The 27666-nt window shown below is 34.3% G+C and overlaps 1 protein-coding gene across 3 annotated transcripts in view; it reads left to right on the top strand.

Moving 5' to 3' along the window:
- CEP290 (centrosomal protein 290) overlaps positions 1–27666 on the top strand; it is a gene marked incomplete at its 3' end in the record, with an annotated part of 91415 nt that overhangs the window by 10558 nt on the left and 53191 nt on the right. For all 3 annotated transcript variants that reach the window (XM_081248282.1, XM_081248283.1, XM_081248284.1), the window contains exons 10-24: positions 374–463; positions 3354–3476; positions 4422–4545; positions 8869–9041; positions 9769–9931; positions 11918–12018; positions 12091–12178; positions 13900–14012; positions 15587–15671; positions 16213–16355; positions 23060–23224; positions 23621–23770; positions 25369–25484; positions 26739–26841; positions 26922–27152. In XM_081248282.1, coding sequence (XP_081104408.1) covers positions 374–463; positions 3354–3476; positions 4422–4545; positions 8869–9041; positions 9769–9931; positions 11918–12018; positions 12091–12178; positions 13900–14012; positions 15587–15671; positions 16213–16355; positions 23060–23224; positions 23621–23770; positions 25369–25484; positions 26739–26841; positions 26922–27152 — 1968 coding nt within the window. The remainder of the gene's footprint in view (positions 1–373; positions 464–3353; positions 3477–4421; positions 4546–8868; positions 9042–9768; positions 9932–11917; positions 12019–12090; positions 12179–13899; positions 14013–15586; positions 15672–16212; positions 16356–23059; positions 23225–23620; positions 23771–25368; positions 25485–26738; positions 26842–26921; positions 27153–27666) is intronic.

A 27666-nucleotide genomic window follows, 5' to 3' on the forward strand; every position in this document is an offset into this window, starting at 1 on the left:
GCTAAAACCTCTTAGAAGTCCTGTGGACCATCAAGCTTAATTTTGTACCTTAAAATAAATACACTCTAAATATCATAGAAACCAATATATTGTTTACTACTTAAACTTGTTTAAAAAATAGAGTAATACTTAAAAATACAATTCTCTAATGACAAAAAATAATTATACAACTGTAAAGATGCACAAACAATTAAAGGTCACCTTAACTACAGAACTGCTCCCATATTGAATATGCATTTGTAATGTATATGTATATATGTGCATATGTATGCTTATCATGTGTGTAATATATGTGTAAATATTCATATACAACAAATGCATGTATATAGTACACTAATTTGCAACAGTTCTTGAAATAGTTGTTGCCTTTTAGGTGCAGGAGCTTACAAATCTTCTGAAAGCAAAAAATGAAGAAGATGATCCAATCATGGCAGCTGTCAACGCAAAAGTAGAAGAATGGAAGGTACTTTTTTCAATTGCTGTAATAGCTTTTTCATTTTCATTTTAGATTTCAATTTTTTAGTCTTAATTTTCTTTAAAGTTCTTGTACTAGTTAATGACATTTTTATTCGGCATTTTTAAAAGTGTATTAAATGTTTTAGCTGGAAAACTCTAAGAACTCGTGTGTAGACCTCTAGCTTATCTGTTGTTGAATGAGCTCTTCTACATCAATGAGTTAAATTTAAAATTTTTAATTTTCTGATAGAAATCTAAGTCTAACATATAATATGTCATTTAAAATAGATAATTATAAATAAAATTTAAATGTTTTCACGTAAACCATAGGTACCTTGTATATATTAGTTATATAGTTCCAGGTTTAATTTTAGTGTTTCTGACTCTCCTTCCATGTAATATTAATCAAGCTATTGGCATTCAGTGGAAATGGGAGTAAGGAAGTGGATCAGGAATTGAAGTAAGGGAAGGGATCTTTCAGAATCACCTGAGAAGTCTTTTCAGAAGTCTGTTCCTCCTCAACACTCTCTAACTCCAACCATAACCCCAAGCCTTACCATATCAGAAGTTAGGATTGTGATGATTATATATTTTGAAAAAAGTCTGAAATGATTCTGAATATATCTAATTTTAAAAGCTATCACTTTTATAGTCTTTGTTTCTAACAAGGTTCACATAAATCTTGTTGGCTATTTGAAATTATCATGTGGGAATCTCAGCTAACCTATATTTTAAACAAGAGCAGTAGCAGTGGAAATGAAGTTTATAGAATCAATCAGAGGTCAGTAAACTTTCTGTAAAAGGCCAGGGAGTAAATATTTTAGAATATTTGGTTTCTGGTATATCTATTGAACTCTGCTATTATAATATGAAGGCAGCCATAGACAATACAAAAATAAATGAGCAAGGCTGTTTTCCCAGTGAAACTTTACAGAAGCAGGCAGCAGGCTAAATTTGACCTATGAGCCATAGTTTACCAACCCACCCAGGAAAAAAAGAGTTGTTTTTAATCGTTTATATTGGGGGAGAGATGTTAGCAAATGTATTCTTCTGCACTTCGTTTTTACTTAGTATCTTTTACTTAGTTTATATCGGTACATATGGTATTACTTTGTTTTTTTTTTGTTTTTTTTTTTGCGGTATGCGGGCCTCTCACCGTTGTGGCCTCTCCTGTTGCGGAGCGCAGGCTCCAGATGCGCAGGCTCAGCGGCCATGGCTCATGGGCCCAGCCGCTCCGCGGCATGTGGGACCCTCCCGGACCGGGGCACGAACCTGCATCCCCTGCATCGGCAGGCGGACTCGCAACCACTGCGCCACCAGGGAAGCCCTACTTTGTTCTTTTTAATGTAATTTTTCTTTGTAGTTATATATGTTATTGATTCCCTATTATGTGGCGTTTAGGAGGTTTCCAATATTTGCTATTAGAAACAATGTTGTAATGAATATCCTTGTATATTTATTTTGAAAATGTGTGTCTGTAGAAGAAATGCTACAAGTGTAATTGTGATATATATTGCAAATATATTCCTTTAGTTTGTCACTTGTCTTTTGGCTTTATGGTATTTGTTACTATGAATTTTTTTTTTTTTTTTTTTTTTTTGCGGTACGCGGACCTCTTACTGTTGTGGCCTCTCCCGTTGCGTAGCACAGTCTCGGGACGCGCAGGCTCAGCGGCCATGGCTCACGGGCCCAGCCGCTACGCGGCATGTGGGATCTTCCCGGACCGGGGCACGAACCCGCGTCCCCTGCATCGGCAGGCGGACTCTCAACCACTGGGCCACCAGGGAAGCCCCTGAAGAATTTTTTTTATATTGCATAAATTTAATATTTTTTATGGCTTTTGGCCTCTGTATCATAGTTAGAAAGGATTCTGAGTATAAAATTGTTTTCTCATATTTCCTCTAGTATCTTCTAGTTTCATCTTTTACATGTAAATCTTTGAACGAAATATTCAATAAATGATGTTTAGACAACAGAGTAGCTCGGTTGCATCCATATCTCGGGTTCTTATAAATGTGCTTTTTAAATACAAATTTTAGAAACAGTTCTTTAAAATATTTTAGTTATTTTATTGGGTATATATTAAATTTATAAATTAATTTATAGATTGATTTTGATATTTGGTCCTAGCAAATAACACAAGGTACCTTTCATTTTTTTAAAATTGAGGTAAAATTGACATAACATGATACTAGTTTCAGGTATACAGTGTAATGATTCGATGTTTGTATGTATTGCAAAATGATTACCCCAGTAAGTCCAGTTAACATCTGTAACCATACATAGTTACAATTTTTTTTTCTGGTGAGGAGAACTTTGAAGGTCCACTCTCTTAGCTATTTTCAAATACGCAGTACAGTATTAAAAAATGGTGATTAGAGGCCATGAAGTGGATGGCAATGCCTTAACCATATGCATGTTGTCAAGCCTGAGGACCTCTTCCATTCTTGTCTAGAGGAATGCTAGCCTTTTCCTTTCATACAACATAACAAGATACCTTTTATTCATTCAAGATATTTTATGCTTCTTAGTGTCATTTTAATGTTTTCTTCATAAAAGATTAGTTGTAGAAAACCTTTTGTAATTGCAGGGAGTTATTTATAGCTTAGTGTTCTAGGAATGGGTTTTGGAAACTTAAGATTGTTTAAAAGATTGAATTTCTTAAAAAGCGTAAAATACAGTGTATATTTTTGAATCATTTCTTATTTGAATTTCAGGTTGTATGCACAAAAGAACAGTGGTCATTCCAATAGTTGCTATTTTCTCACTTCAAAGAATTTTATTTCCTATATTTTCTCGAAATCTGCTAATGGTATATATTAAAATATTTACCATAAATGAGGAATGGTTTATTAATTTTCCTCTTATGTAACAGATCCTATTTTGTTTATTTCTAGTTAATTTTGTCTTCTAAAGATGATGAAATTATTGAGTACCAGCAAATGTTATATAACCTGAGGGAGAAACTGAAAAATGCCCAGCTTGATGCTGATAAAAGTAATATTATGGCTCTACAACAGGTAAAACTTTCTCAAAATTTGGTTTATCAACAAGGTTTGTTAAAGTTGGCAATGAAACTCTGAATTATGTCTTATTTATCTCCTGTGCCTAATCTAGTCACTTGCACTTTTGGGTATATAATAAAGTCTTTTGAAGTTTCTTATACTGTCCAGTCCCAAGAAAAAATTAGAATTAAGTTTAGAGTTAGGAATAAAATTATTTTATGTATTTTTCTCTATTGATGCAGATAATACATTTATTGTTTTGCTTGGGAATTATTTAATAAGAAACTTTAAAAACTTTTAGAAATTTAAAAAGTATCTTAATTCTCTGTTACTAAAGTCTATTATGTTGTGTTTTAGTGCTGAAATATCCTGTACAATGTGAAATAAGCTAAAGTACGGTTATAATTTGTACTGTATAAAATTTTTGTTTTTATTGATAGTACAAATATATTCATATAGAAAGAAGTTACACTTGCATCAACTGTGCTCTCTAGTCATAGTCCAAAAGCAAGAAGGAAATTTGGGAAGTATTTGGAGAATAAGGACGATTGCAAGGGCCAAGATTTTTGAATGAAGTACTGCAGGGGTGAAAGCTAAGTTGAGTAAAGGAAACAGCACAAGGTAAAACACAAACATACAATGATAAAAAGATAGAATTGGATGATGAAGAAACGTAACACAAAAGGAGTCATTAGACACTACAAATATCAGAGAGTTGTGGAATTCGTATTTGTGAGAGCGCTTGCCCTTATATCCTCTTGAGGTACTAGAATGACAGCAGTGTTCCCGCAGTGCTCAGTGCAGTTGAGGCAGACGAACGAATAAAAGGCCTGGTGTCGACTCACAGAAACGTATTCTATAGTCCTGTTGAAAACAACAAGACCCACCTTTCCTCTTACGTTAAAAATGTAGACGAATATTCATAAAGTGATGACATGTAATATTCCAAATATTTTATAGGGTATACAAGAACGAGATAGTCAAATTAAGGTGCTCACTTACCAAGTAGATCAATATACAAAAGAAATGGAAAAAAATACTTTTATTATTGAAGATTTGAAAAATGAGCTCCAAAGAAACAAAGGTAATTCAATCTTTTATAAGTATATAGGGCTTCCCTGGTGGCGCGGTGGTTGGGAGTCCGCCTGCTGATGCAGGGGACGCGGGTTCGTGCCCTGGTCCGGGAGGATCCCACATGCCGCGGAGTGGCTGGGCCCGTGAGCCATGGCCGCTGAGCCTGCGCGTCCGGAGCCTGTGCTCCGCGATGGGGGAGGCCACAACAGTGAGAAGCCTGCGTATAGCAAAAAAAATAATAATAATAAGTATATAGTCATTTTATATACCATTAAGTTTTTAAAATAGTTTATTTTTATTAAAATGAAATTATGTTATGCCAACAGATATGTTAGTGATTTTTCTTTATTTGAATTTTATATTTTAAAAAAATTGTACAAGGTATTATTGACTACTGTATATATGATATTAGTATTTACACAGGTAAATGATGGCAGTATTTTCTGTAGTTTTTCTCTGATGAAAACTACATTAACCTCTATTACCAGATTGGCTGTATAAAAGAAATGAAAAATGGTGATATAATTGTATTTATCCTCTTTTTGTAATTAACAAAGAATGGAAGAAAATAAAATTTCGATCAGTGTTGCAACATCGCAGAGATTTTTCAGAAGTAAATGACTTGTCAACATTTGAATTAACCTTACCCAACTTGATGTGTCACTATATTCTCCCTACCTTGGGTCATGCTAGCTTACCTAACTCATCAAATCCTTTGAATGTAAGCCCTTACAACATTAGTAATCTTATATTTCCAAAACACTATATACTGTAGTTATACCAGAACACAGTAATGCAAACTATTCATAATAAGTTCATGACATATTTATTGTAATTGCTGAAGATAAAAAAAAATTAGACACAAAGGGGAAATAATGAGTGAGTCTATGTGTGTGTTTGTGTGTAAGTGAAATAATGGTAGTGTGGTTGTAATTTAGATAGTGAGGCAAAAGCCTCACTGAGGAGATATTTGAACAAAGACTTAAAGAAGATGAGGGAGTGAGCCATGTGGATGTCTCTAAGCAGTGAGAATAAGTGCAGGGCACTGAAGCAGGAGTGTGTTGAGCATGTTTGAGGAACAACAAAGAAGCCTTTGTGGCTGGAGCAGGGTGAGCAAGTGGGCAGTAGTAGGTGATGAGATCAGAGAGGTAACGAGGGGCCATATCATATGGGGCCTTACAGTTCATTGTAAGGACTTCGGCTTTTCTTTTAAGTGAGAATGGACATCAAAACATTTCTGAAGAAAGGAGTGATATATTTTGACTTGGACTGTGTCTGCCATAGACTCTAGGAGTGGTAAGGAGAGAAGCAGGGAACCTGTTATAAGACTACTGCAATAACCTGGAGAGAGGTGTTGGTAGTTGAAAGCATGGAGGTAGCAGTGGAGTTATGTAGTCAGTTCTGGATGTATTTTGAAGGTGATAGAAATGAAATTTGCTGACAGATCAGATGTAGGATGTGAAAGTTATCAGGGCTTTTGGTCTGAATGCTGGGGAGGGTTGTGGAAAGAGCAGGTTTAGAGATGGTCAGGTACTTAGTTAAACAGGACATGTTAAGTGTGAGATGCCTATTAGACATCTGAGTGAAAACGTTAAGTAGGTACTTGTATATAGAAGTCTGAGGTTCATGAGGAAAGTCTGAGCTAAACATATTAATTTGGGAACTTTATGCATAAAAATGGTACTTGAAATCATGAAGCTGGCTGAGATCATCAAAGGAGAAAATGTTGATTAAAAAGAAAAATCTTAAGACTGAGCCCTGGGATGCTTTTACTTTAGAACCTGGGGAGATGAAAAGGAACACCCAAAAGGCTGAGAAGGAATGACCAGAGAGATGGGAGGAAAACCAGGAGCATGTAGAGCCCTGAAACTCACATGTGGAATGTCATCAAGGAAGAGCATAGGGCTTCCTTGGTGGCGCAGTAGTTGAGAGTCCGCCTGCCGATGCAGGGGACACGGGTTCGTGCCCCGGTCTGGGAGGATCCCACATGCCGCAGAGCGGCTGGGCCCGTGAGCCGTGGCCGCTGGGCCTGTGCGTCCGGAGCCTGTGCTCCGCAACGGGAGAGGCCACAACAGTGAGAAGCCCACGTACCGCAAAAAAAATAAAAAAGGAAGAGCATAAGCAACTGTGTTCCATACTATATTCATTGCTGCTGATAAGACAAGAGGAGCACTAAAAATTGACCACTGGATTTAGCAGTGGTCATTTCTGGTTCAAGAGGAGATGGGTAGAGATGAAGTAGGCCAATACAGAGACTTTTGAGGGCTGTTTCTATGAAGGAAAGGAGAAAAATAGAGTGGTAGCCTGAGGGGAAAGGGGGATAAAGAAAATGTTTTTCTCTTTTAAATGGAAGAAATAATCATGCTTCTAAGTTAATAGGAAAGATCCATTAAAGAGGGAGCAATTCATGAACTGATGAAGCAAGGGAGGGAGAGAAGGACTTCTGGAGTAATATTCCTGAGAAGGCAGTGGGATGGGATCTAGTGTTCAGTGGAGTCGTTGGCTTAGGAGCACAGAGAGTTCATCCGTAGTAACAGGAAGAAAGGTGGGGTGTAGTTACTGTCAGATGTGGCTGGGTAGATGTCCTGACAGTAAAAGTTTGGTTTTCTCAGTGAATGAGGAAGCAAGGTTCTCAGCTGAAAGTGAGGATAGAGGCAGATATATTAGAAGTTTGAGGAGAGAGAAGTAAAGAGAAGGTAGGAAATGGTCATCTGGAAGAATGAACCAGACTAGGGAAATATAGCGTGATTGTTGAGCAGCATCAAGGCCCACTTGCTATACTTATTTCTACATGTGTCTGTATTACGTATGTATTAGAATTATTCTTTGACAGTAGCTTAAGTGGCTTTAAAAGGATCACTGATGTTGTGGGGTTTGCATATTCCAGCCACCAGGAGAAAAAGTGGCGGTTGATCTCTGCTGTCAAATAAGGAAGAGGTCTTATATAGTGACGCTTCTGTCAGTCCGTAGTCATGTAATTCCTAAGTCCACAGAAGGCGTGTGTACTAGAGTATACTCTGTATCTTGAATTTAGCTTGTGCATGACAGTTAATGGTGGTCTCCTTTCATTGGTTAAGATTAGATTTAGCTCGCAGAACTATCTGAAAAATGGTGGCAAAATCAAGATAGAAGTTTATTTCTCACTTGTGTATTGGTCTAGTTAGGCAGTCTGGGGTATTGCCTTCATCTGCCTTATGCAAAATGGAACTTTATCCTCACATCCAATCCCAAACAGCGAGGTAGAGGAAGAGGAGGCAAGAAGCAACGAGCATGTACTGAAGGATAGGCAGGTAATATATTGTGGAGGGCCTTGCAGAAGAAAGGGAGAATAGATTTTGGGGACAGGAGCCTCTGTCACATTCTCCAGCTAGGCTGTTCACTCCAGAGAACAGGGCTCACTTCTTATAAACGTGTGTGATCTCCCACACTAGTCCAGTGCCCGTATATAAGTATATGACCTATATATAAATCAGTAGATGTTTATTATGGATGAATGTAAGAATGATTGTCAGTAAATTTTAGAATGATACAAATACTATATTTTGGTTTTAGCAACAGTTTGTTAAGATGTACAAGTAGGAATTTTTTAACTATTAGTTACAGTTAAGTTTAGCTGCAACTGACAAAAAAATCAAATGTAACAATGGTTTAAACAGGATGGAAATGTACTTTTCCGTGATATAATCAAAGTTGAGGCAACTAGTTTAGTGTAGGTGTGCTACTTGTACAAATACCAGATACCAGGGACCCTGTATCTTGTTGCTTTGACTATCAGCATGTGGTTTCCATCTCATGTTCTAAGAAGACTGAGTTCCAGCTCTAATGTCCATATTCCAGCTGGCAGCAAGGAGGAAGCAGAAAAGAAAATTTCACTCCTCTCCTTTAAAAACATTTCCTGAAATGTGCACATGGTCTTTCTGTTTATATCCTATTAGTCTCATGACCACACCTAGCTACTGGAATGTAAGTGGAAATTTAGTCTTTATTTCAAGTGGCCATGTGTCCGTCTAAAAATCCATAGTTCTATTCAGTGGACAAAAGGGAGCTAACTATTAGAAACAGCAGCCTTTGCCACAATTATCATTCTTTGTAAAGCAGTGTTTTCCAGTCTTTTATAATCCATACCCTTTCAGCTAAGATTTCATTAAAATTTCCTTTTTAGTTTTATAAATAAAACCAAATCAAAACTTTATTTTACAAATATAAAATTATAATATTAAATGGACTTTTTTTAGTGACATACCACTTTTCCTGCTTCCCATACTGGAACCAGTGTTTTATAGGAGTAAGTAGTCAATTCAGTTCATTCATGATTCTAATTTTTACCCTGTAGGAGCTTCAGCACTTTCTCAACAGACTCATTATATGAAAATTCAGTCTAAGGTTCAAATTTTAGAAGAGAGAACTAAAGAGGCTGAGAGAACAGCTGAACTGGCTGAGGCTGATGCTAGGGAAAAGGATAAAGAACTAGCTGAGACTTTGAAGCGATTAAAAGATTATGAATCGGTATGTATTTTTATCTTGTCCATCAGGGAGCTTAGAATTATTCTTGCCACTTATAGACTGTTCTGTGCCATTTTCTTTATACCATTTAAAAACATTCCAGAGGTATCTCGTGATAAAGATTATCCTAATTGATTTATACTGAAGTGTTCAAACTTTTGTGCAGCATTTACTTTCCGGCAGAATTGTTTTCAAACCATTTGATTAAAGCATTTTGCCCAGATAATCAGTTTTGGCGAGGCAGCAGGATTAGATTCTTCGTAATCTGTGTCATTGTACCACCATGTAGATGTGACACCACTGATTAGTTGTCTAAAGTCGTAACAGAGACAGTTTTACCACCTACTGTGCCAACACAGCCTTTACTTTGTAGTTTTTATATTTTTAAATCTGATTATTGCTAAGTCAGGCAACTAATAACCTACATATTCTAATGGTATTGCTGATTCTCCCTTACTATTCCTTTTCTGTATTTTGTTAAGTGTTTTATGTGTAATATTCTGAGTTACTTTGCCATTAGGATGCTATACTGGGAAATTTCAATTGTTCCATGTCTTATTATTATTACTGGATTTGTTTTTTAAAAATACAGTAAAAAACACAGTTTACAGTTGTAAATCTTAGTTATATGTGCACTTCCCCTCAGACTTAGTAAGAAAACAAATTCATGAATTTGACAGTTTATTCAAATAAACAATGTTATATTTAAATTACATTGGGTACTTTTCAGGGAGTTTATGGCTTAGAAGATGCTGTTATTGAAATAAAGAATTGTAAAAACCAAATTAAAATAAGAGATGGAGAGATTGAAGTATTGACAAAGGAAATCAATAAACTTGAATTGAAGATCAATGATTTCCTTGATGAGAATGAGGCACTTAAAGAGCGTATGGGTAAGTCATCTTTTAAGGTATGTAGTTTGATCAACCTAATTGTCAAGTCATTTTTTTTGTTTATGATTATTTTTATTTATTTATTTATTTTATTTTTTTATTTTATTTATTTATTTATTTATTTTTTGTGGTATGCGGGCCTCTCACTGTTGTGGCCTCTCCCGTTGCGGAGCACAGGCTCCAGACGCGCAGGCTCAGCGGCCATGGCTCACGGGCCCAGACGCTCTGCGGCATGTGGGATCTTCCCGGACCAGGGCACGAACCCGTGTCGCCTGCATCGGCAGGTGAACTCTCAACTACTGCGCCACCAGGGAAGCCCTATGATTATTTTTAGATAGTTGGATGCTTTTTTTAAAATAATTCCTCCTATAAAAATATTTAAAACAAGTAAAAGTGGAGCTGTTCCAGTTGAAGTGGGATTATGGATTTGATGGAGCTGGGATGGTGGTTGGGCAGACCTGGAGCACTGCTATATTCAGTCGGAGATCTCCTCAATAATAATTGCATGCTTAAAAAAAGGAAAGCTACTTAGTTAATACCACTATTAGAAGTTAACCTTTTTTTTTTTTTCCAACAAAAGTAGTTTGTTAGTTTGCAAAATGCTCTAGTTTCAGATGAATTCATGGGGACATTTAGAAATACTGTTTAATCCTTTTTAAGACTTTTAAATACTTGACTTTTATAATTTGCACGAAGTTTTACTTGGGTTGAGTATTTTAAGGTTACTATTGATTCTAAGAAGTAATTAATAAATATAGCTTGAGAGTTTATATATTGATATCAATAAATAGTTCATTAGTGAATATTACTAGTTTGAATGTTACGGCAGTCCAATCTAAATTGCTACTTTAAAATGGAAATAAATATCTAAATCATGACTTCATTATACTTGGTAAATACCACTTAATGCTTTCTTAGAATTAAAATGATCACCTGTAAAAACTATTCTCTAAAGGAAGGAAAAATAAACATTTTATACATATTATTTATTTGTAAAAGAGTGTCTATCTAGGACCCAGAGTCATGCCAGGACCTCAAGTTAGACTTAGTCTAATCAACTTGATCTACCAGATCACGGCCAACTTCAATCTGGACGTTCCTAAAGGTGACTGAGCCGTCACAAACACTAGATTTTCTGTTTTTTAAAGGCCCCAAATCTTGCTTTATAATTACTTGAGACAATCTTTTTTTTTTTTTTTTTTGGTGGTACGTGGGCCTCTCATTGTTGTGGCCTCTCCCGTTGCGGAGCACAGACTCGGGACGCGCAGGCCCAGCAGCCATGGCTTACGGGCCCAGCCGCTCCGCGGCATGTGGGATCCTCCCGGACCGGGGCATGAACCCGTGTCCCCTGCATCGGCAGGCAGACTCTCAACCACTGTGCCACCAGGGAAGCCCGAGACAATCTTGATATCTGGTTTTCAGAGCATAGCTGCTTAGTAATGGGAAGTTAGGAAAGAGGCACACTGAGAGCATCAGTCTAGTCATGATAAAATATAGTTGATATTGATATTAATATTGACTACTATGTGCCAAGCACTGCTATAAGTACTTTATTTGGGTTAATTTTATTATACCCCTGACAACAAGCCAAAAAGAAATACGTGTATACATTCATACACATGTACTTACATATAGTATTATCCCTACAACCAGTTAATAGTTGAAAGTGGGAATTGAGCCCAACTTTGTTTTATTACAAAGCTTCTGTTCTTAGTACATTATAGTACCTCTCTGACAGTCCAACATGGAAGACAGATCATAATATGTCTTTGTCAGGATTTCCATTAATAATTGTGATAAAATTTTAGCTTGTATGGTTACAGTTCAAATACCTGAAAAATTCTTGCACAAAAAGTCCCCCATTCTTCAGTGATGCTGGCTAAATAGATTATAACCAGTTGCTTGATGATAACCAGTTGCTGTATGAAGTTTTCGTAGTACATTTGAATATTAATAAGGTTTTAATCATTTTGCTTGTTATTTTAGGCCTTGAACCAAAGACAATGATTGATTTAACTGAATTCAGAAATAGCAAAAGTTTAAAACAGCAGCAGTACAGAGCTGAAAACCAGATTCTTTTGAAAGAGGCAAGTGCAGTAGTCAATTGGTTATTTTCCTGGTTGAAGTAAAGAAAAATACTAACAATTTAAATTTTGTAGATTGAAAGCCTAGAGGAAGAAAGACTTGATCTGAAGAAAAAAATTCGTCAAATGGCTCAAGAAAAAGGAAAAAGAACTGCAACTTCAGGTATACTGTTATTCCAAACCTTTAAAAGAATCATTGGAAAATGAATTGTCTGGATCTGTAATTTTCTGTATGTTAGAAATAGTATTGCTATATTACTGTGGTTTTGCTTCAAGTTTGATAAATGAAAATAATGGCCTGATGAAGAGTGTATGAGTGAGTGTCATTGAGTTTAGTCCTAAATCTAAACAGTTAAAAGAATAATAAGTGAACAAAAAACAAACATCAGAATCATGGACTTTTGAAAAATTTACAATATAATCTGTATTAATTTCTAGACAATCCCAGTATGTTGTGATTAGTAATGACAAAACTTAGTAATTTTTGTCAATATATATTACTGTTAATATTTTCTTTTTCCTTAAAAGCTATGCATTGGAAGCTTTAATAGTACATTATTCTTTACTAAGTGAAAGTAATGTTTTATTGAATAAAAATTAACAATTTTTTGTTTTGTTTTATCTTACATGATATAAAGAGAACAGTTGGTTTATTTTTTAATAGTTATTACAGTGCTTTTTGTAAGACCATAGAGAAGGCATTTTTTTTTCTAACCTGGCCCAAGCCCACAAGTGTCTATGAATAATAGAGGGTTTTTTGTTTGTTTGTTTTTGTTTTGTTTTTTTTAGCATTATGCTGTCTATAGTGCAATACATCAAAAATTTCTAGAAGGGCAAAACTTCGTAATTTATTAGTGTATTAAGCAATTTAGTCATTATTCATGATTCTTATTTACTTTCTTTATATGTGTCTTTTAACTATTAAGTACTTATTAAATGGGAAAAGAATGATAGCAAAGATAAAATTTGTAATTGTTTTTCATTAATATCTTTTTTAAGATTATTTTTATTTTATTTAATTTATTTTTTTGAATACATCTTTATTGGAGTATAATTGCTTCACAATACTATGTTAGTTTCTGTTGTACAACAGAGTGAATCAGCCATATGCATACATGTATCCCCATATCCCTTCCCTCTTGAGCCTCCCTCCCACCCTCCCTATCCCACCTGTCTAGGTCGTCACAAACCACTGAGCTGATCTCCCTGTGCTATGCGGCTGCTTCCCACTAGCCACCTATTTTACATTTGGTAGTGTATAAGTCAATGCTACTCTCACTTTGCCCCAGCTTCCCCCCATGCCCCCTCCGTGTCCTCAAGTCCATTCTCTATGTCTACGTCTTTATTCCTGCCCTGCCACTAGTTTCATCAATAACATTTTTTTTTTTAGATTCCATATATATGCATTAGCGTACGATATTTGTTTTTCTCTTTCTGACTTACTTCACTCTGTATGACAGACTCTAGGTCCATCCACCTCACTACAAATAACTCAATTTCGTTTCATTTTATGGCTGAGTAATATTCCATTGTATCTTAAAAGCTTTTGCACAGCAAAGGAAACCATAAACAAGACGAAAAGCCAACCCTCAGAATGGGAGAAAATATTTGCAGATGAAACAACAGACAATAGATTAATCTCCAAAATATACAAACAGCTCATGGAGCTCAATATCAAAAAATAAACAACTTATTAATATCTTATTAAAAGTGAGCTAAATCAGGAAGTTGTATAGGAGGCTACATATAGATCAAGGATTTTGGAAATAATTATTCTACATTTTGTTTGAGTTAAAACTTGATTCTAGTTTTTAAGAGTTAAAGTATTGGAATAATAGCAGAGTTATTTTTATGTTTCTCATTTGTTAATTCTTTTATATGTAGGATTAACTGTTGAGGACCTGAACCTAACTGAAAACTTTTCTCAAGAGAATAAAATGGGAGGAATAAAATTTGATTTCATGAGCCTCAAAAATATGAGTGAAGCACAATCAAAGGTAAATAGTAAGGTACTGCTATGGTGAAGAGAATAAAGAAAAATATTATTATCAGGGCTTTCATTTCTGCCCCCATTATCTCACTTTGGACATTGCTTCTTTTTATACTTGTTAAATAAAAGGAAAATGTTTTATTTCAATAACCTGTCAATCCCAAGATTCATTAATGAGACATTATTTATTCTGAATACAGATTAGGAGTTCAGATAAAGTAGAGCTGCCACATAGGAGACCATCATTCAATATTCCACAGTCATATCAGAATGAGCCTGAAGAGAATATGACCATAGGATCATTATCAAGAATGTTATCTGAAATTCGTCATAGTGTAGAAAGTGAAGTGGACCCTTTTGTCTCTTTAACTAGACATTCTTCATCTATACAAGTGAAAGATAATATTTCACCTCCAGAAACTATTACCATAAGGGAGATTTTTAAAGCACCCTGTCTACAGTCTTTAACAAATCTAGAATCATTAGTCAATACCTTTAGTAAGGAGAATCATGAAGAAATAAATGACCATTTATACTCTGTTTCTGATGAGTCTATGAAGAAAGTATCAGGAAGCCATCAGGCACTTGAGAAGACTAATTTCACACAAAAAAGTGATTCTTCTTTACGAGCCTTATCAACAGCTCTAGACTTAATGCAGAAGTTATCACTTAGGCAAAAATCTGCAGTACTTTGTCAACAAATTCATGGAAATAGAGCTGACGTGGCTAAATCACAAGTAGCAATATCAGAAGATGAACAGGTTCGTACCCCAATAAACTACGATTATACCAATTTCAAAGAAGATGAAGGAAAAAGTGAAGTACCTGTACAGACAGAGATTTTGAAAAGTAAACTTGAAGTTAATGTTCTGGACCCTGTGCCAATTACTGCACAATCAAAATTATCTCAGATAGATCCACTTGCAAATCTTATAGAACAGCTATGGACAGAACTAGTATTTCTTAGATCTCAGGTGAGCTCTCCTCCAAATTACATTCCTACAATTTTTTTTTTAATTCTTTTTTATGACTTCTCTAACAAAATTTGATAAGTAGCAATTATAATAAGAATTCTTTTATGTTTGCACATTAACACTAATTTATACACATTCTGTCTTTTAAAAGATCTAAAAATGTAGTACATCTAAAATGAACTCATTGACTTGCCTAATTTATTAAATGTTTCTTTAGAATGAAGCCATAGCACAGGATTTATTGATCAAAGAAGCACAAAGTAGAAATGCAGAAATAGAGCTTGAACATCATAGAAGCCAGGCAGAACGGGTAGTGTAAAGGCAGATCATTAAAAGAGATGATTGTGGTGCCAAAGACAAAAACCTTCCTTATCTGTTTGCCTTTTGCCATGGGTGCGGGGGTGGGGGTGGGGAGGGAGAAGGTGGGAGGAGGATCATTGTCTGTTTTACCTTTTAGATTTTATTTTATTTTTGTGAGTGCTGCTACATTTCTGTAGCTTGCTGTGGGTGTGTTAAACCTCAATTGGTCAAACTTCTTTAAACTTCAAAACTATAAACTATTGTCATTTTTTTTAAAAATCAATTTTTTTCTCTTTGTTTTGTTTAGAATGAATTTCTTTCAAGAGAACTAATTGAGAAGGAAAGAGATTTAGAAAGAAGTAGAACAATAATAGCCAAATTTCAGAATAAATGTAAGTCACTATTATCTCTTATTTTTCTTATTTATTTAGTCTGTACTGAAAATTATGGGATTGAAAGGACTTTACTACATTCTGTTTTCTAGTCTGTTTTAGCCTTAACTAACTATAATGTATAGACTTCGGTCTCTCATCTATTTGGTTTGCCTTGCTATATTCATTTTCAGAGCATGTTATTAATCTGAATTTATTGTGATGATAAATAAGTCTATTTTTCTCTTTTGTTCTCTAATGAAAGTACAGTTAGAAGAACACATTTAAGAAATTTTTAATATAAAGTAAAGGCAAAGTATGCTTATGATTTATTTCTTTCAGCCATGAGATATATATTTATATGCACAGGATTGAAATAGGTGTGCGATTTAAGTTCATTATTCACACATTGGATTTATAGTTGAATTTTTTGTACATTTATTTGCATTTGCATTTTCTAAATGGGTTGTTTTTACTGTATGTGAAACATTTGTCATCTATATAGCATAGTGTAAATTGTAAAAAAATCTATTCATTCAATGAAAAAAATATTTCATTTTAGTAAAAGAATTAGTTGAAGAAAATAAGCAACTTGAAGAAGGTATGAAAGAAATATTGCAAGCTATTAAGGAAATGCAGAAAGATCCTGATGTTAAAGGAGGGGAAACATCTGTAATTATTCCCAGTCTTGAAAGACTAGTTAATGTAAGTTATTTTTATATTAATGGTTTAATTTTGTTGTTTCATCACTTCAAAGATGTTGTTCCACTCTCATTGATCTCCACAGTTTCCGATGAAACATTTGTTGTCATTGGAGTCATTGTTCTCCTATATGAAATGTGTAGTTCTTCTTGGGCTACTTTCAAAACTTTCTCTTTTTATTTGGTTTCAACCAGTTTGCTTGCAGTGTGCCAAGGGTGTGTGTGTGTGTGTGTGTGTGTGTGTGTGTGTGTGTGTGTGTGTGTGTAGCTTGTTTGGGGTTTGCTGAGCTTGAATCTGTTCACTTATGCTATTCACCACAATTGGGAAGTTTTCTGCCATTAATTTCTTCAATCATTTTTTTGCCTCATTCTCTCTGGGACTCCACTGAAACATGTTAGACCTTTTGATATTGTCCCACACCTCCTTGAGACTCTGTTCATTTTTTTGTTCCTAATTTTTTATCTTTTCTGTTCCCAGCTGGATAATTCCCATTGATTTATCTTCAAGTTCACTGATACTTTCTTTTGTCATCTCCATTTTTCTGTTTTAATGGTCAGCTTGAGACCTGGCAGAGCTTTTACACAGAATTTTAAGATCCCTTTTGTTGGTTCTTTTCTTTCTGGAATTCCCCTCTCACTATTCTGTGGCTTTGGGTCCATCCTCTGGTTTTTAGGCCAGAAAGAAAACAGGTCACTGGAACTGCAGCTTGCCCTCTCAGTTAAGCCTTAAAAACAACAAATTTACTGCTTGCTAGTCCTGTCTTCCAAGTTTCAAGTCTCCTCCAAAATCTGTTGCTTTTGTTCATTTTCTAGAACTTTTATGTAGTAGTTTTTTGTATTCACTTGTTAAATGTGGGAGGATAGGTCTGTTAGGACCTTACACCACAAACCTAGAAGTGTAATAGGATGTAGTAAGAATATTTTGAATATTTAAAGACTTAAGAATTACTATGAGAAAGATTTTAGCCATTACATGATGTTCTATTTATATTTACCATATCAGGACTTAAGAGTTCTACGGTATTGATGAGTATCTGTTATATAAACTTGAATAAAACATAAATTTTTAGATTCTTAATATTTAAATCTATGTCATTTACATAATCTGAACATACTTAACATGCATTATTATACTATGCTTGAATTATATAGAAAAAAGTCTTATTCATTGAATTGCTTTTTTTATGATTAGTCAATAGTTGAATACTTTTTTTTTGAATTTTATTTTTTTATGCAGCAGGTTCTTATTAGTTATCTATTTTATACATATTAGTGTATATATGTCAATCCCAATCTCCAAATTCATCCCACCACCACCAACGCCCGCCACTTTCCCCCCTTGGTGTCCATACGTTTGTTCTCTACATCTGTGTCTCAATTTCTGCCCTGCAGACTGGTTCATCTGTACCATTTTTCTAGGTTCCACATATATGCGTTAATATACAATATTTGTTTTTCTCTTTCCCACTTACTTCACTCTGTATGATAGTCTCTAGATCCATCCAGGTCTCAACAAATGACCCAATTTCGTTCCTTTTTATGGCTGAGTATATTCCATTGTATATATGTACCACACCTTTATCCATTTGTCTGTCAACGGGCATTTAGGTTGCTTCCATGACCTGGCTGTTGTAAATAGTGCTGCAATGAACATTGGGGCACATGTGTCTTTTTGAATTATGGTTTTCTCTGGGTATATACCCAGTAGTGGAATTGCTGGGTAATATGGTAATTCTATTTTTAGTTTTTTAAGGAACCTCCATACTGTCCTCTATAGTGGCTGTATCAATTTACATTCCCACCAACAGTGTAAGAGGGTTCCCTTTTCTCCACACCCTCTCCAGCATTTGTTGTTTGTAGATTTTCTGATGATGCCCATTCTAACCAGTGTGAGGTGATACCTCATTGTAGTTTTGATTTGCATTTCTCTAATAATTAGTGATGTTGAGCAGCTTTTCATGTGCTTCTTGGCCATCTGTATATCTTCTTTGGAGAAATGTCTATTTAGGTCTTCTGCCCATTTTTGGATTGGGTTGTTTGTTTTTTTGATATTGAGCTGCATGAGGTGCTTGTGAATTTTGGAGATTAATCCTTTGTCAGTTGCTTCATTTGCAAATATTTTCTCCCATTCTGAGGGTTGTCTTTTCATCTTGTTTATGGTTTCCTTTGCTGTGCAAAAGCTTTTAAGTTTCATTAGGTCCCATTTGTTTATTTTTGTTTTTATTTCCTTTCTCTAGGTGGTGGGTCAAAAAGGATCTTGCTATGATTTATGTCATAGAGTGTTCTGCCTGTGTTTTCCTCTAAGCGTTTGATAGTGTCTGGCCTTACATTTAGGTCTTTAATCCATTTTGAGTTTATTTTTGTGTATGGTATTAGGGAGTGTTCTAATTTCATTATTTTACATGTCCCTGTCCAGTTATCCCAGCACCACTTATTGAAGAGGCTGTCCTTTCTCCACTGTACATTCCTGCCTCCTTTATCAAAATAAGGTGACCATATGTGTGTGGGTTTATCTCTGGGCTTTCTATCCTGTTCCATTGATCTATATTTCTTTTTTTGTGCCAGTACCATACTGCCTTGATTACTGTAGCTTTGTAGTATAGTCTGAAGTCAGGGAGCCTGATTCCTCCAGCTCTGTTTTTCGTTCTCAAGATTGCTTTGGCTATTCAGGGTCTTTTGTGTTTCCACACAAATTGTGAAATTTTTTGTTCTAGTTCTGTAAAAAATGCCAGTGGTAGTTTCATAGGGATTGCACTGAATCTATAGATTGCTTTGGGTAGTAGAGTTATTTTCACAATGTTCACTCTTCCAATCCAAGAACATGGTGTATCTCTCCATCTATTTGTATCACCTTTAATTTCTTTCATCAGTGCCTTATAATTTTCTGCATACAGGTCTTTTGCCTCCTTAGGCAGGTTTATTCCTAGGTATTTTATTCTTTTTGTTGCAGTGGTAAATGGGAGTGTTTTCTTAATTTCACTTGGAGATTTTTGATCATTAGTGTACAGGAATGCAAGAGATTTCTGTGCATTAATTTTTTATCCTGCTACTTTGCCAGATTCATTGATTAGCTCTAGTAGTTTTCTGGTAGCATCTTTAGGATTCTCTACATGTAGTATGTCATCTGCAAACAGTGACAGCTTTACTTCTTCTTTTCCAATATGCATTCCTTTATTTCTTTTTCTTCTCTGATTGCTGTGTCTAAAACTTCAAAAACTATGTTGAATAATAGTGGTGAGAGTAGGCAACCTTTTCTTGTTCCTGATCTTAGTGGAAATGGTTTCAGTTTTTCACCATTGAGAATGATATTGGCTGTGGGTTTGTCATATATGGCCTTTATTATGTTGAGGTAAGTTCCCTCTATGCCTACTTTCTGTAGGATTTTTTCATAAGTGGGTGTTGAATTTTGTCAAACGCTTTCTCTGCATCTGTTGAGGTGATCATCTGTTTTTTTCTCCTTCAGTTTGTTAATATGGTGTATCACATTGATTGATTTGCGTATATGGAAGAATCCTTGCATTCCTGAGATAAATCCCACTTGATCATGGTGTATGATCCTTTTAATGTAGTGTTGGATTCTGTTTGCTAGTATTTTGCTGAGGATTTTTGCATCTATATTCATCAGTGATATTGGCCTGTAGTTTTCTTTCTTTGTGACATGTTTGTCTGGTTTTGGTATCAGGGTGATGATAGCCTCATAGAATGAGTTTGGGTGTGTTCCTTCTTCTTCAATTTTTTGGAAGAGTTTGAGAAAATTGGTGTTACCTCTTCTCTAAATGTTTGGTAGAATTCACCTGTGAAGCCATATGGTCCTGGAACTTTTGTTTGTTGGAAGATTTTTAAACACAGTTTCAATTTCAGTGCTTGTGATTGGTCTCTCATATTTTCTGTTTTTTCCTGGTTCCCTCTTGGAAGGTTATACCTTTCTAAGAATTTTTCCATTTCTTCCAGGTTTTCCATTTTATTGGCATAGAGTTGCTTGTAGTAGTCTCTTAGGATGCTTTGTATTTCTACAGTGTCGGTTGTAACTTCTCCATTTTCATTTCTAATTTTATTGCTTTGAGTCCTCTCCCTCTTTTTCTTGATGAGTCTGGCTAAAGGTTTATCAATTTTGTTTATCTTCTCAAAGAACCAGCTTTTAGTTTTATTGATCTTTGCTATTGTTTTCTTTGTTTCTGTTTCATTGATTTCTGCTCTAATCTTTGTGATTTCTTTCCTTCTAGTAACTTTGGGTTTTGTTTGTTCTTCTTTCTCTAGTTCCTTTAGGTGTAAGGTTAGATTGTTTATTTGAGATTTTTCTTGTTCCTTGAGGTAGGATTGTATTGCTCCAAACTTCCCTCTTAGAACTGTTTTTGCTGCATCCCATAGGTTTTGGATCATCGTGTTTTCATTGTCATTTGTCTCTAGGTATTTTTTGATTTCCTCTTTGATTTCTTCAGTGATCTCTTGGTTATTTAGTAATGTATTGTTTAGCCTCCATGTGTTTGTGTTTTTTATGTTTTTTTCCTTGTAATTGGCTTCTAATCTCATAGTATTGTGGTCAGAAAAGATGTTTGGTATGATTTCAGTTTTCTTAAATTTACTGAGGCTTGATTTGTGACCCAAGATGTGATCCATCCTGGAGAATGTTCTGTGTGCACTTGAGAAGAAAGTGTAATCTGCTTTTTTGGATGGAATGTCCTACAAATATCAATTAAATCTAACTGGTCTATTGTGTCATTTAAAGCTTGTGTTTCCTTATTAATTTTCTGTCTGGATGATCTGTCCATTGGTGAAGTGAGGTGTTAAAGTCCCCCACTATTATTGTGTTACTCTCGATTTCCTCTTTTATAGCTATTAGCTGTTGCCTTATGTATTGAGGTGCTCCTATGTTGGGTGCCTATATATTTCTAATTGTTATATCTACTTCTTGGATTGATCCCTTGATCATTATGTGGTGTCCTTCCTTGTCTCTTGTAACATTCTTTATTTTAAAGTGTATTTTATCTGATATGAGTATTGCTACTCCAGCTTTCTTTTGATTCCCATTTGCATGGAATGTTTCTTTTTATAATAGTACCAGTTTATTAGCAGACAGTGATACTAGTATGTTAAAATCTTTCTGAGGTAGAAAATCATTTAACAAAATTTATGAAACCCTTTTGATTCCCTTTATTCCCTGTATATCCCTTTATCATTCTGACTTTTCTTCTCTGGTTGGTGACTTGGTTTTTTCTCCACTATTTTAAGTATCTAAAGTGATTCTTCATACTTTCTTATGTGAACATCTTTTGTCTGTGATGCTACCCACTACTAATACTCAGATCAAACTCTGTTCTGCAAGGGAAACTCTATTTAGTGACCAAATAGAAACAGAATGAATAACCCAGAAAGATTCTAAGTTTTTTTATTTTAATTGGCAGCCTGTGGTCTTCCTAGGATTCTTGTTTCCATCGATTTTGTGTGCTTCTCTTCTGGGTTATCAATTTTTTTTTCTGATTGTTATGCCCCATCTGAATGACCTAACAGTATGTCCTCTAAGAAGTCATCAGAATCAGTGACACTTTAGATCAGATAATTCCGGCTTCTGCACTTAAGTTCACTTTCTATTGCTATAGGGTGTTTTTCAGGGCCCCTAATCACCATCTAATTCAATTTCATTTTACCAGAAGGATTTATAGATAACATGTTGCTATTTTTCAGCAAGACAACTAACTAGACTACTTTGTCATCTGTCAGAATACCTCCTTCTGCCTACTTCTTTCTGCTATCCCCTTTGAATTAGTATAAATTATGACTCCACATGGCCTGCTCTGTTCTCCTTAGGGTAAAGGCTTACTCTTATAGACCTACTGCCTTGAGTTAAATCCCAGATCACCCTCCTGAATAGGATATTACATATAATTTTACTCATCTTAGTTTCTTTGTCTTCTGCCTTCATTTCTGAAGCTTTACTTTGCATTTAACAGTTTTGTTCCATAAAGTCCAGATCTATTGGTACGTATGTATTGTGTATATGTGTACATAATGGTAGATATATTTATATATGCCGTTATTGGGGAATTAGGAGCAGTGAAGCCTCTTGGGTAGTATTTTAAAATTTGACAGATTATTTTTGCTTATCCAGCACTCTTGGATAACACTATTTTATCATACTTTGACTTTGTTATTATGTATGCTTCAATTGTATGGAGAGGAAGCAATGAAAAATTTAATTAATTACATGTAGTAGCTATTTCATTCCTTTGCTCATGCTTTAAATGCAGATGCTTCATGGTTTCAAAGCATTTACATATAAATTATCTCATTTTGACTGTATAAAAACCTTGTGAAGTAGACAGAGCTAACATTATTTCCTCTTCTTTAGAGTTAAGGAAGCTAAGGTATAAGGAATTTCAAGTCACTTGCCCGGCAAATAAGAGATTGGTTAATATTTGAACCCTAGTCATGTTGTTCCTGTCTAGTTTTTCTGGTCTACCAGTCTACTTGGATTAGCTAGATATTGTTAATTGTTAGAATGAAGTGATTAGTATGCTTGGTAATACTGTTGTAGGTTAGACTGGTATTTTATCAATTTAAATTTATAAATAAGAGATAGATTTGGTATATTTTATTATACATGGGAATAGTAAAATGCTTAAATGTGAATTTTATTTAAACATACTTTTTTTTTTACTATGACTTTAGTGTTTTTCTTCACATTTCTCCTATATAATTTAAATATATTAGGCTATAGAATCAAAGAATGCAGAAGGAATATTTGATGCCAATCTGCATTTAAAAGCCCAAGTTGATCAACTTACTGGAAGGAATGAAGAGTTAAGACAGGAGCTCAGGGAATCTCGGAAGGAGGCTATAAATTATTCTCAGCAGTTGACAAAAGCAAATTTAAAGGTGAGAATTTTATTATATAAAAGAAAATGCTAAGCATATGAATAAAGGTTTAATGTGAAACATTTAATTTTTTTTAAATGACTATTTTACGAGAAAATGACCCTTTAATTAATTCTTTCAACATTCAGAAAACTTCTGTTTGAATTTTTTAAATTAAATTAGTGGAAAAATAAGTACCGTATAACATAAAAGGATACAAAAATTCTAAATATATTCCTAGACATTTCTAAGTAGTAGTAATTATAAATTAAATTATAATTTAATTAATACTTGGCAGAGCATTCATATATCTACTTGTTCAAGATATTCAGTAGGAAGTGTTAGTTACTGCTTTTAAATTTGTCTTTCTTTGGGTGTAAGAGATGAGGTTCTCATTTCTGAACTGTTCGTTTGCAGATAGATCATCTTGAAAAAGAGACCAGTCTTTTACGACAATCAGAAGGATCAAATGTTGTGTTTAAAGGAGTAGACTTACCTGATGGGGTAGCACCATCTAGTGCCAATATCATTAATTCTCAGAATGAATATTTAATACATATCTTACAGGTACTGAAAATTTTATATGTGAGTAACAAAAATAGTTGATAGTATGTTTTATAATTTAATCATCATATATTCCTTTGCGTTCTTAGAATATTAACAGTGAAATGTTTTTTTAATGATTTTGATATTAGATGGAATGTTATGAATAAAAGCAGTTTATTCCATTCATCTGAATGAGAAGCATGCGTGCCATTCATATGAAATATATGATTGACAGATAGAATAACATGCAGCTACTATGAGGTAGTAATGTATAAATAAGGTGAGCTCTTTTATTTATTGCTGGTTGGAAAAGCAATTCACATGAATAAAGTCTGACACAGCTTTTTGTGTAGTGATTAGAATCGTTCCTTTTTTTGTGTGTTAACTACAAGAAGAAACTTTTAAACAAAATTGTCTTTTATCTCTTTCTTCCCTTTACCCTGTAAGTTATTAGTTAATCTGTTAGCAAATTAGAAAGGATACTGCTTGCCTTGTGTTTGTTTCTCAGTTTTGCTGTCTATATTACAGTCATTATGAATGGCGTAATGAGAGATGCTTTTCATTCTTTCATTTGAGTGTGAATACCCGTAATATCACATACACTGCAAATATAATCACTAAAATGTGTTCAGAATCAATGAAAGTAAGTTTTTTATTATAAGCACTGCTGTTTCCCTCTCCTAAATAATCCATCTGTGAATATACTTGAGTTATGATTACAAAATGCTTGTATTTGTATATTATATTAATTAATCTTTTTTGAGTATTAGAATTTACTTATTAGAACATTATAATTCATGTTATATCATTACTTTTAAATTTATAATTTTAGCATTCTTCATAAATTTATTCTTCTTCAATACAGGATCACTGTCAATAAGTGATAAAAGTATTACATTGTCACGTTACTTGTGATAAGATTCATTTTTTTCATCTTTATATAAAAAACACATGAGAAGCACTGTGGTAGATTAAAGAACCAATTTGGAATCTGAAAACCTGTTCAAAGTGACAAAACAAGTACTTGGACTCCCAATCCTAAGGCAGCATAGAGTGATAGAAGTAGCAAGGTCTTTGGAGTCAGCCAGACCTAACTGCAAGTGTTAGATCTGCAATATGTAAAGCACTTGGCACTGAGCTTGGCATGTGTGCTTAGAAAATGGTTACCAAGGGTAGTAGTAATGAGTTTTTTAATGTTGAGTAAGTTACTTGATCTTTCTAAGTCTCAAGTTTCTTCATCTTCAAAATGAAATAATTGGAAAGGACAATTTGACTGGAGCTATGAACGCATATGTTCACTAAAGGGTATGTGGGACTGAGTGGCTAAAGGTGAGTTTGTAACCACTGTATCTGATCATTTGTATGGTTACTGTAACTATTCTATATGATGAAAATAATTTTACCTGTTTCATAACACTTCTCGTTTACACATATTACCTCATTCCATATGCCATAAGGTGTTCAGAATAATCACAGAAATGACCTGTGCTGCTTATGGATTTGCTGACTATTATCTTTTGTATATTTTTCTATAATCTTGTCAGAATATGAATTTATACCTTCAAATTTAAAATATATCCTGATGCTTTTTTCATTCTCATTTTTAAACCAATTTTTAGGAACTAGAATATAAAGAAAATAAGTTAAAGAATTTAGAAGATTCTCTTGAAGACTATAACAGAAAATTCGCAGTAATTCGTCATCAACAAAGCTTATTATATAAAGAATACCTAAGGTATAGGTGTTAGCAAAACTTTATAAGTATAATTGAAGAATATTCGTGTTAAAGCTAATTAACAAAAAATATTTAGATATTTTCTTTTACTTTTTCTTCCTGCCTCTTCACCTCCACTTTGTGTCTTAGTTCCTTATCTATAAAATTCTGTGATAGTAATACTTTTTCATAGGGTTATTATGAAACTTAAGTGAATTATGTGAAAATGCCCAGATATGAGTATTTTGTGAATATTATAGCACATATGAACTGTTTATAAATGTCAGCTGTTAGCATCGTCCTTCATCGTCACCCTCATCATTATTCATATATTTTCATGGGGAACTAACCTGTTTGTGCTTATCTCTGCCATCTCATCTGTACCAATGACTAATATCCTTAGTAATAGTTAGAATACCTGATTAAAGGTGATTTAAACCCTAAGAGTGACTACGATTTGATCTAACAAGAAAACCAAAGCTAATTATAGGGTAGGTCATGTTTGGAAGTCTTATAGTATAGGTCATATTATCTCCTATGTTGGTTATAAAATAGCTGCAGGAAGAAGTTCAAGGAAGATGGAACCATGACCATTGAAGAAGAGGGGCATTTTTTTTTCACATAACTTTTTATTTTTACATGAAATTTTTCCCAAAGGCTGCTGGCAGACTTAGATCTCATTAATCAGAATTGGGTTAATGAGCTGTTCAAGTCATATATATGTCCAGGTTTGAATCATTCAGTTCAAAGAGGATGCTGACACCATAATTGGTTTATGCCAAGCAGATTGCAGGTCTGGGTAGGCAACAATGTCTTATACACCTTCTTTTAAGTCTAATGATTTCTCATTTTGTTTGTATTCTAGATATTTTATAAGTATTTAACACTCAAATTTAAGAGTAAGGTCAGAATACTGAGACTTGATCTCCAGAATTAGTTTGGGGTATTGATCATTTTCTTAATTGTTTTCTGTTTTTAATAAAATGTTTATAAGATTCAGCTGCAAATGTTATATTGTAACAATTGTAGAGTAATAATTTGTAGATTAATGAAAATAATTTGATAAAATAATTTATTTACCTTTCATTTATTAAATAAAAATATAACTTTCAGGATAAATCCTTTCAAGTGGAATTTCTACTTATGTTATCAGATTTTGACTAGTTATGATTTCTCTTATTTTATGGAAACTAAATTTCTATAATCTATAGCTATCTCTTCCTATAGTTAAATATTTTATTAGGTTTACTGTATTGTCATTTTTATTTTTTTAAGTGAAAAAGAGACCTGGAAAACAGAATCTGAAACAATGAAAGAGGAAAAGAGAAAACTTGAGGGTCAAATCCAACAAGATGCTATAAAAATAAAAGAATATAATGTAAGTAAAGCACTTTTAAAATCAATATACAAACTAAGATAGCTAGATTTAACAAGTAATATAAATGTGACTTTGTGCAGAATTTGCTCAGTGCTCTTCAGATGGATTCAGATGAAATGAAAAAAACACTTTCAGAAAATAGCAGAAAGATCACAGTCTTACAAGTGAATGAAAAGTCACTCATAAGGCAATATACTACTTTAGTAGAAATGGAGAGACAACTTAGAAAAGAAAATTGGAAACAGAAGAATGAATTGATATCAGTGGAGGCTGAAGTTGGTGAAAAAATTGGACGTTTGCAACGTTTTAAGGTACGTCTGATTTTTTTCAACTCTGAAAGTTTTCAAACGTGAAGAAGAAAGGATAGGGCTTCCCTGGTGGCGCAGTGGTTGAGAGTCCGCCTGCCGATGCAGGGGACACGGGTTCGTGCCCCGGTCCAGGAAGATCCCACCTGCCACGGAGCGGCTAGACCCGTGAGCCATGGCCGCTGAGCCTGTGCGTCCGGAGCCTGTGCTCCGCAACGGGAGAGGCCACAACAGTGAGAGGCCCGCATACCGAAAAAAAAAAGAAGAAGAAGAAAGGATAGTATGATGAATACCCATCACCTGGATTAATAGTTAACATTTAAAAACAATCCACTCTAATTGCTTCATCTGTTTTTTGTAAGAATATTTTAATTGCAGACATTTCTCCCCTAAATATTTTAGTGTGCAACTCTAAAAAAGTCTTTTTCTGTTTACATAACCACAACAACTTTATCACACTTAACAAAATTGACAATACCTTATATTATCTAATGTCCAGATCATATTCACATTTCCTCAG

Source organism: Mesoplodon bidens (assembly GCF_964165515.1).
Source record: "Mesoplodon bidens genome assembly, chromosome: 11".
Taxonomy (NCBI): domain Eukaryota; kingdom Metazoa; phylum Chordata; class Mammalia; order Artiodactyla; family Ziphiidae; genus Mesoplodon; species Mesoplodon bidens.